The 9,938-nt window shown below is 40.7% G+C and overlaps 2 protein-coding genes across 5 annotated transcripts; one reads left to right on the forward strand and one right to left on the reverse strand.

Annotated features, from left to right (window-relative positions):
* Positions 1 to 188: 188 nt before the first annotated feature.
* LOC146525534 (uncharacterized) lies at positions 189 to 4,182 on the reverse strand. Its single transcript, XM_085160392.1, has 4 exons — positions 3,665 to 4,182; positions 3,275 to 3,526; positions 2,592 to 2,681; positions 189 to 2,419 (listed from the first exon to the last, which is right to left on the reverse strand). The coding sequence occupies exons 1-4, from the start codon at positions 3,792 to 3,794 to the stop codon at positions 2,160 to 2,162; spliced, it is 732 nt and encodes a 243-aa protein (XP_085016518.1). The 5' UTR covers positions 3,795 to 4,182; the 3' UTR covers positions 189 to 2,159.
* Positions 4,183 to 6,610: 2,428 nt separating this feature from the next.
* LOC146525535 (SUN domain-containing protein 3-like) lies at positions 6,611 to 9,938 on the forward strand. Of its 4 annotated transcripts, none has more exons than XM_085159643.1 (9): positions 6,611 to 6,813; positions 7,502 to 7,592; positions 7,715 to 7,917; positions 8,022 to 8,080; positions 8,189 to 8,324; positions 8,414 to 8,538; positions 8,652 to 8,825; positions 8,925 to 9,014; positions 9,203 to 9,938. In XM_085159643.1, the coding sequence occupies exons 1-9, from the start codon at positions 6,726 to 6,728 to the stop codon at positions 9,311 to 9,313; spliced, it is 1,077 nt and encodes a 358-aa protein (XP_085015769.1). In that variant the 5' UTR covers positions 6,611 to 6,725; the 3' UTR covers positions 9,314 to 9,938. The 4 variants fall into 4 exon arrangements, with proteins under 4 accessions (XP_085015769.1, XP_085015744.1, XP_085015752.1 ...); XM_085159626.1 differs by having other exon boundaries at positions 6,612 to 6,813; positions 8,213 to 8,324; XM_085159618.1 differs by having other exon boundaries at positions 8,213 to 8,324; positions 8,652 to 9,014.

Here is a 9,938-nt window from a genome sequence, read left to right on the forward strand (position 1 = left end):
TCTTTAACCAACTGTGATCTCTTAATATAGTGGGTTTTGTTTTTCCACAGGAATTGAAAAATAATTGAGTTGGCTTTCCTAATATTTTGGGGAGAAATATAAAGAGAATGACATGGGTAAATTAATTTAGAAATACCTTCAGCTTTGGAAAGGATGACTCTGCCAAATATAGTGATATCCCTGGTCAACCAACGACTAACGGTGTGTTCACACCGAACGCGATGGACGCGAACAAAAACGCCCCAAACGCCCCTAATTTGACGCGTGCACATTCGCGCCTCAACGCGTGTCCAAGAAAAATCCATCGCGCGTGAACCGGAAATGTGGGAGGGATGTGGGAGGAAGTTGTGCCAGACCGGTATCTTTGCAAGATGGCAGCTGTCGAGTTAGCGCTTGAAGAGAGAGTTTCCCTTCTCTATGTACTGTGGAGAGCAGAGCAGCGGCGTACAAGACGTCCTCGCCCTACCTGGGTCCATCAGGTCCTCCAGAGGCATGAGCAGTTTGGTGAGTTTCACCATTTGCTCCAGGAGCTGCGCCTGGATGACGGCCGATTCCAGCGACATCACCGTCTTTCACTCGGCCAGTTTGAGGACCTGCTTCCCCGGGTCGGTCCCAGAATCGCCCGCCTAGACACCAATTACAGGCGCTCAATCCCACCTGCAGAGCGCCTGTCCATCTGCCTGAGGTTAGTAAAAGTATTTAATACGGTAGTCCTTTATTGATACCTGTGCTAATACATGCTAAACCATCCATTTATACACTGCTAACATGGATGTGCTATGCTAACAGTGAATGCTCTCGGTGTTTACTGATAGCAAACTGTGGTACGGAGACGACTGTTTATAATATTTCTAGTGATACTCAGAAGGTCTCATCAAGTCCCGATTTAATTCGATTTATGCTGTTATCAGTGTTTGCAATGATAGCATGTCTGTGGTGTCATATCAATGTATGCGCTCGGTGTTTGCTGATATCAAACTGTAGCATTAGGACCACTGAGTTAACCTTTGTAGTGATACTCACTCCTTTTTATTTAGACCTGGTTTAATTCTGGGATAGTTGAATATTTGTATATAATCACCGCAGACTGTTTTAGATTATATCTAATATATATCATGTAATTATCCTTATAATTACAAAAGGTTTTATGTAAGATTTATGTTTTGCAATTTGTAATTTTGTAATTTCAATAATGTATTTTGTAACTGCAGTACACATAATACTCATTTTAAACAATTTTGTCCAGGTTCCTTGCCAGCAAACAACTCCTCCAGAGAGGCTGTCCTGGTGAGGGAGAAATTCATGGCTCACTTCTCGGTGGAGGGAGCTGTGTCTTGGCAACCAAAGGAGTAGCCTGTTTGAAGTCCGAGTGACTTCCCCACAACGGCTCTTTTAAGAGCCACCCACAAACCTCTAAAGAGTGTTCCTGTCTTTTTAAATTTTTCTTAATAAATGGAGCTCTACTCCAAAATAAACTAACCTCTTTTTACTCTCTTAAGTAACTTGTCTTCACTATGTTCCTATATACAGTGTGGTGCAAAAGTTTGGGCAACCTTATTAATAGTCATTATTTTCATGTATGAATTGCTGTTACAATGAAAAATGTCAGTTAAATATATCATATAGGAGACACACACATTGATATACACTAAATATTTATTTCATTTCTCTTTTTTTGTGTTGCCAATTTATGCACCTGCTTGATTTAAACAGTTATTGCACACTTTCTGTAAACTGCATTTCACTTCTCAAATATCACTGTGTGTGTCTCCTATATGATATATTTGACTATTTTTATTGTGACAACCAATGATTTGTACAAGAAAATAATTACTTTTCACAATGTTGCCCAAACTTTTGCTTCCCACTGTATTAGTATGTTTTGTCATTAGTATAATATGAAATAAATTCTACTTGTGTCAAGTCGGGTGCCAATATTTGCTGTGTAGTAGAACAGAGACATTTGTCATTATAAATGTTTATTTGAAAAAATATAAATTCATTAACAAAAACATTTATCATAAATATATGAAATTTAAGTATTTACAGAGAGACAGGAATAAAAAGGACCCAGCTTGGAGTGGAAGAGCCTCAGGGAGAAGGAGGAGAAAAATAAGAACATTGTTTCTGCCCTGGAGAGCTGCTGCCTCATCAGAAAACTACTGATCATTAGGGTCCAATGTTTCCAAATTTAACACAGCTGTGCTGTTTTCAAAAACTAATTTATAAATTTGAAATTTCACGAATTCTCGTGTCTGAGGCGGCATGCTCTCCAGAGCAGGAACAAGGCCGAGGAGGAAATGTTCAGTTGGAGACGGGCGTGGCCTCTTTAGGGACTCCAGGATGGCCAGCTCCACCGCCGATGGACCGTCCTGGGACCCGTCCCTCGCCCGCCTTCGAGCTGTCCTCCTCTGTGGGCCTGTAAAACACAGCACAAAACAACACAAAGTAATGAGAAGGCTGCTACTAGATTTTCATTTTCAAAATTGAAAAAAAAACATGATATAAACAGATTGGTTGTAGATATTTAGTAAAGGTGATCACAAGGGAATCCAAGCAAGTAAAAAGCTGTCAGTGCTTGATGTTCATACCTGTGGGTGCAGCAGCAGGAGTGGAGGGACCAGGGACTGGAGAGCCAGGAGAAGAGACAGCTGAGGACTCTGCTGCATGATTACTTGACTCTATGAAGACAATATTAAATGTTAATATTATTATTAATGTTAATATAGGTTGAAGACAACAGTCATAGAGAATATTATATTATTATATACTTATATACTTATTATTATATACAGTGGTCTCATTTATTGCAGCACATGAACAGTAGTCACAGTTCTCACAAGTTGATTCTCAAAGTGAAAACCTTTGTCGATTTTAAAACGTAAAAGTATTATGCCGCGCTTTTTCTCCGTCTGCGGCGCCACTTTTGTGCGCCTTTTTTGCTCCCGGTGCAGGTGTGTATTTCCGAATGAGGGTCATAGTTATGAGTGTTTTTGTGCTGTTTTTTTCTATTGGACGTGATGGTTATCAAAACCAAACATGATAAGTTTGGCAAGCGCAGGAGACACGACATGGAGGAGATTTGTCATTTGGGCTGCAGAATGCAATGCACATCGTTGAAAGCTGTACGGTGCAATAAAAAAAATCAGCGAAAAGGCAGGCAGTGACGGATGAACAGCGGGACTACTGTATACTGTTTATTAATAAACAAAATATGTTCCTGTATGACAACACGCATAAATTAACTGCCTACATTAACTCAATGTAAACATACCTTCTGACTGACACTCCCCTGCTGCCTCTTCGGGCTGTCCCTGGTCCTCGGGGGAGAAGTTCTCCACGGTCCGCACCATATTACCGCTAGTCTCCCGCGGGGTGAGGAAGGGGTCCAGAAACCCCATGACCGCGAAGAACTTCCATCTTCTCCCCGATCCTGCTGCAGACCCACTCCTCTTCTCCTTCTCTGCCTTCTTCTCCTTATTATATGTGTCCCTGAGGCTCTTCCACTTTCTCCTGCAGATGTCCTCTGAATAAACGCATTATCTTGTTAGCGGAAAGGTATTTGTACATCAGTGGGAAAATAGCGGGACAGTAGGCGGGCTTGCTAGCTTTTGCGCGGGTTCATCGGGTCAGTCTGAAAATTAAAAAGAAGGAATGAACTTACCAGGTTGCCCGATCTCCTCACTTATGTGTCTCCAAGCTAGGTCCTTTTTATTCCTGTCTCGGTAAAAGTAGTAGCTAGCATCGTACAGCTCCGGGTGATTAGCCACGGCACTGATTAGCTTTTCCTCCATACTGAATGAAGAATGAAGGGCTTTGGCTGGATCTGCCCCTTTGACCTAGGTCAGAGCCACGTCACCAGGCCCCTGATTGGTTGTCGCGGCGCGATTTGACGCTGGAGTTCAGATTTTTCCAACTCGAGCGGTAGACGCGAAACGCGCGTATGCACAAAATGCAACACAAAAACTCACGCGCGTGGTTTTATTCGCGAGTCAAACGCGCCAGACGCGCTACACTGACGCGCGTTTCACGAGTTTTGGCGTTTTCGCGACGCAAATCTGCTTCCGAATTTTCGCGGGACCCGCAATCGCGCGTCATCGCGCTTTTCCATTGACTTTACATGTAAACCTGACGCTCTATTCGCGTCCATCGCGTTCGGTGTGAACACACCGTAACGCAGTGTAGAGACGAAAGTGGACGAAAGAGCACCAAGAGCATCTGGCTGCAGCCACTGGGGAGCGCTATATTGCGACCTCCACACGAACCGGAAACACGTGACCTCCACAGTAACCGGAAACACAACTTCAGTTAAATTGACTTTGACCCAAGAGCATCGGGCTGCCGGAAACACGTGACCTCCACACTAACCGGAAGCACGTGACCTCCACACTAACCGGAAACACGTGACCTCCACAGTAGGCGGAAATACGTTCCTGCATGGATCTTTTTTTTTTTTTTTTGTCTTGTTCCTGCGTGGATCATTAACCTTGCAAATCGATCGTAAAGGTTGGTACAGAGTCTTCCATGTATAAATTTGCCGTTAATAATTATATAATTCTAGGAATCATCTACTTTGCTTACACTGATTATGTTGGCACTTTGTTAGCGTTACAACAACAGTCAGACCCCCGAGGTATCTAAAGGTATCTTTAGTAAGGAATGTGTGTACTTTTGACACCTCTGGTTAGCATTTAATGGTCAGTTTCAGACGTATTTGATTTTTGCTTGTTATTGAACAAATTCACTTCACTGCTTTTCACTATCTGACATCAATGCACATTGTTCCATTTACTGCATATTGCGCTTTATTCATGTCTCTCATTCCACCTGCATCAACATTGTAAAGTTTGTCACAAAGAGATTTATACATTTATAAATACTAATATTCTCTATTCCATTCTGTTCTGCTTTTTTATTGCCCAGATTTTAGTTAGCCTTTGTTAAATTGTCTTTTATATGTCAATATATACGTATGTCACAAATAAAAGTGTCTTGTAAATTATGTTTTTGTAAAGTATTTTCTCCCCAAATCTCTTACATGCTAACTGTAACGTGTTATTTCTGCTAAAACCTGAACTTAAATGTGTATGTGGTCTTTATCTGTTTTTCTCTCTGTTTTAGATGCACATATCACATTTGAATTCTCCCACCAAGCCAGAATTGCAGGAATCCCCAGTGGCTGCAGCCAGACCCTTCTCACTTTGACAGCGAAAACGAAATTGTATTTTTGTTACTATTGATGCTGCTGATAAATAAATTTGATTCTAATTGGGGTTTTTTAAACAATCTGGGTTTATTAAAAAAAAAAAATCACCATCCCTCCAGCTTTTTCGTGGCCAAAAGTGTCCGTGTGTTATGTTTTTGTTTCTTTGCTACTTTTTCCGCATAAAGTTTTTTCGCAAATATAAAATTGTCATTACTAACTCACCATTTCATATATCAGCAGTGCTACTGGAAATTATTGTACAGTGGTCCCTCGCTATAACGTGGTTCACCTTTCACGGACTCGCTGTTTCGCTGATTTTTTTTTTTTAAACAGCAAATTGTTTTGTGCGTTCTGATTGCTGTAGACCATTGTCAATCAATCTAGTGGCGTACGGCTAGATTGGAGCGGTCCGCAACACCCGGACCCGTTTGAGGCTCGGGTGTGAAGTGTATGGTTTTCAGGGTTTTTAATCGTGAAGTCGGGTTCCCTGGGTCTTTTCCGGTGTTGTAGCCGTGTGTCTTATTGTGAAAGAACTATTTCCGCGTTACCATAGCGACCGGAGAGCGTCAAGAAGCAGAGAGGAGGATGTTACTCTCAATGTTGTTGGTGCATTTCAGGAGGACCCTACTAATAAAGTTACACAATCACACAGTGAATTCGCGTTTATGGTTATATTTACAAAATACCAGTTAACAGTTGGTTTAAATAATAATAATGGATTGCATTTATATAGCGCTATTCAAGACCCTCAAAGCACTTTACAATTCCACTATTCATTCACTCTCACATTCACACACTGGTGGAGGCAAGCTACAGTTGTAGCCACAGCTGTCCTGGGGCAGACTGACAGAGGCGAGGCTGCCATATCGCACCATCGGCCCCTCTGGCCATCACCAGTACGTGGTAGGTGAAGTGTCTTGCCCAAAGACACAACGACCGAGACTGTCGGAGCCGGGGCTCGAACCGGCAACCTTTGGATCGATTTGGATCGGTCGCTTCCCAGGTCATCCGACCCGGATCCGCTGTTAAGCTAGAAGGATGCCCGCTAATGTTTGGCTCGAGTGTCCTAAAATCACACTTTCCCTCTGAGAAACAGTTTCATTACACTTTAATACCGTATTTAAATGACCGTGGTCTTCCCTCATTCTCATATACGTCACAATTTTCTCACAGCAAAATCAAACAAATTAGTGACAGTGAACATGGAAAAGTTTTCTTCATTCACTGCAACACACCTTTGCACATGTGCTCGTGAGCGCATGTGTTGTGCTTTATGAATTTGGACAATATGATGCGGTGTTTATAAAGGGACTGAGAAGGAAAAGTTATTTAATTGAGAGCAAATTTCATTTAAAAAAACCCCAGAACTACTCTCACACCTTTGCGCGTGCGCACACGAAGTGCTGCTCTTATGGAACGCGCGTGCGTCATATTCGATTTGTGCATGTATCTGTTTGTAACGTAACTGAAAAAGCTGCGGTTTGAAATTTTTCTTCTGCACCTAAATTTTCTGGTTCAGATGAGTTCAGTGAGAAGCGCTAAACGTCCAAATTTACAGAAAAGCACACTTAGTGATTCAGTTTCTTCAACTTTCGTTTTAAGTGAAGGTAAGTGCAATCTTTAGACTAAAAATCGACATGTTTTATCTTCACATCTTACATTTAATATATGTGTTTCAAATCTGAACATTTTAAAAATGATATCCAGTTGATTATGTCAGAAAAGCACTTTTTAGTGCATTCTACTGTAAAGGTGATTTTACTGCTTACCTGTTAGACGCAGCTTGTCTGATAAATATTGATTTCCTTTTGTATATTAACTATAAAAACAAAGAGTTTTTAATTCTTAAAACCTTTTGACAGGATTTTGGGCCAAATTCATTTAGTTGCTTTGAGTCTTTACCGCTTTGGTGATTTCCTCTTTTTCTGAATTTTAAAAACTACATTGTGAACAAACAAACTGACATTTGAAAGAGATTTTTTGCAAGAAAAGCAAGAAAATGTTGTGATCTGTTGCTATGATATAAATCATAACAATATGATGCTATGTTTTTGAAGACACTGGGAAAATAAAGTTCTTTATTAAGAGCGGATTTCATAAATGAGTGTGATTCAAATATTATTCTGTTCATTAAAAACAAAACAAGCTGGCACCGTGAAGTTTATATATAAGAGAATTTGCACTGATTTGTACAGAGTTGCTTCTGATGGAAACATGCTCAAATCATAGTTATGAAGTCTGATAAGCTTTGTGTTAGAGACTCACTTAACCCCATGTTTCCCTTTCATTTTACAGCCATGTTGAGAAGAAGCCAAAGACTTCAGTCTAACGGCTATTACGGCAGCCAAGGAGAGCCGTTAATCTCCTACAAGGAGACTTTATACAGGTTAGTGCTGGTCTACATGTTCTTTGTTGTCATCCACTGACATAGATGCATGTTTTGTAATCATAATCCATTTGTTCTTCCATGTACATTTTTTCTTACATGATTTTGTTTTTTCTGTGCAGAGTTTTCAAAAGGCGACGGCCCCGTCTCCGTCCAGTCCCTGACAATATTGACAGAGACACAGTTGAATACAACACTGTGGACTGTGACACTGTGGACTACAATAACAATGATTTTGTTGACTACAGCAGTGGCAGCAGCAGAGGTCATTTTAGAGCCATCAAGGCATTGGGACTTTTGGTCCTCATGCTGGCCTTGTGTTTTGGTAAATGATCTCCTTCCACAAACAATTACAGTCTTTCTAGTACTACGTGCTTTTCTTCTGGATTAAGCTTCTCGTCTTATTCTGTGTTTCTCTTCATCCACCAGGATTGATTTTCAGTATTGGAGGGCAGAAAATGGACTTTTCCACCCCGTTCATGAGTGAGGTATGAAAAACATATGAGGCTCATAATATATTCCCTGAAGATTAATCAGATAATAACAGTTTATTATTATATATATATTATAACATGAATGGTTCTTCTCAATTGCATTACTTAATGAATGGACATAAACAGGTGGAAAGGAAGGTACAAGAGCTGCAAAGGGAGTTAATGGACTTAGGAAAAAGAATTGACTTCCTTCTTCCAGTTGGGGACAGGATGCCCAACTTTGCTCTGGAGGAACTGGGTAAGACATGAAATCGGATCAGAATTCACGTAAGAATTTCTTTGTTGTTGTTTTGCGATTCCTTTCTCACTCTGTGTTTTTGTCTACAGGAGCAAAGATTGTTAAAGAACAGTCTTCAGCATCCTACCTTTCAGAAAAGACTGGATTGAAGCTGTGGGGGCTTACATTGATACCCGCAAAACCACCCTGTGTAAGCCCAAGAGTCGTTATTCAGGTATAATCTACTTTCACAAAAAAACAAGATACTATCTCACACATCTGCATGATTTAATAGTCAAACACTAGCGGTCCAAACTGAACTCTGTTTTTGTTTCTTTTTCTCTGTAGGGTCGAGCACCCATGGTCCCAGGAGTGTGTTGGAGTTTTGCGGGCTCCCAGGGACATTTAACAATTAAGCTGCCACACAGCATCGCCATCAGTCATGTGACACTGGGTCACATTTCTAAGATGGTGTCACCATCTGGAAAGGTCTCCAGTGCTCCCAGGATGTTTTCAGTGTTTGTAAGTCACAGATTTCCACTGCACCACTGTTCAACTGTTGCATTTTACATATGTGTATATAGAGAACAACTTTATCTGTATTTATTTCTGTCTTTTCAGGGAAAGAGAGCATTAGACGACAGTGGTGTCCACCTGGGAACATTCGTCTATGATCAAAATGGAGATCCACTCCAAACATTCAGGATACCCGTGAGTACACTGTGCCATTAGACACATGCACATAGACTTTTCTATCCAGAGTATTTAGAGGTTAGCTCCCCTTGCTATCTGTATATCCGCCCTCATAATAATCACAGTATTCCTAAATTTACCATCCTTTCAAGAGTCAAGAAAACTATTATGCAACTAACCCATCTTGTTTTTGTTTTGTCTCTCAGGACGACAAAGTAGACGTCATCCGCTCCATTACGCTGCATGTGTTGAACAACTGGGGCAATCGTGAGTATTCCTGTTTGTACAAGTTCCGAGTTCATGGAAAGCTGGCATAACTAGCTTCCCATGAACTCCATCTATAAAAGAAAAGAGAGGAAAAATGTGAAAGTGAATCAGACTGCAACACATATTTAAATAATTGTATTTGAAAAAAATTGTCAATTTAACCCATGTTTTTTTCTCCAGCGAACGTCCATCCCACCAGGTAAGACATGTCTGATTAAGATGTTTGCAGTCTGATTCACCTCACCCCCAACCAGCCGTGGCAGAGGGCTTGCCCCTCCCTGAGCCTGGCTCTGCCAGAGGTTTCTTCCTGTTAAAAGGGAGTTTTTCCTCTCCACTGTTGCCAAGTGCTTGCTCAAAGGGGATCATCTGATTGTTGGGGTTTTTCTTCTCTTATATTGTAGGGTTTTTACTCTACATATACAGTGCTTAACAAATTTATTACATCACCTGTCATAGAAATAAGAACACCCCAAATTTCTTAAACCTGTAATTCTTACATTAGGTGATGTTCGACTAACTTTGTTAAGCACTGTGTTATTGTGAATTGGCCCTCAATTGGAACTCATTTGGACTGAATTAAATTTCTTGTAAAACATAAAAATTCTCTAAATTGTCTTCACTGGAAATTTAGAGATATTTTTTAAAACAACAAGAATAAAATTTTAAGAAAATATT

The sequence above is a fragment of the Neolamprologus multifasciatus genome, chromosome 1, assembly GCF_963576455.1.
Source record: "Neolamprologus multifasciatus chromosome 1, fNeoMul1.2, whole genome shotgun sequence".
NCBI lineage: Eukaryota > Metazoa > Chordata > Actinopteri > Cichliformes > Cichlidae > Neolamprologus > Neolamprologus multifasciatus.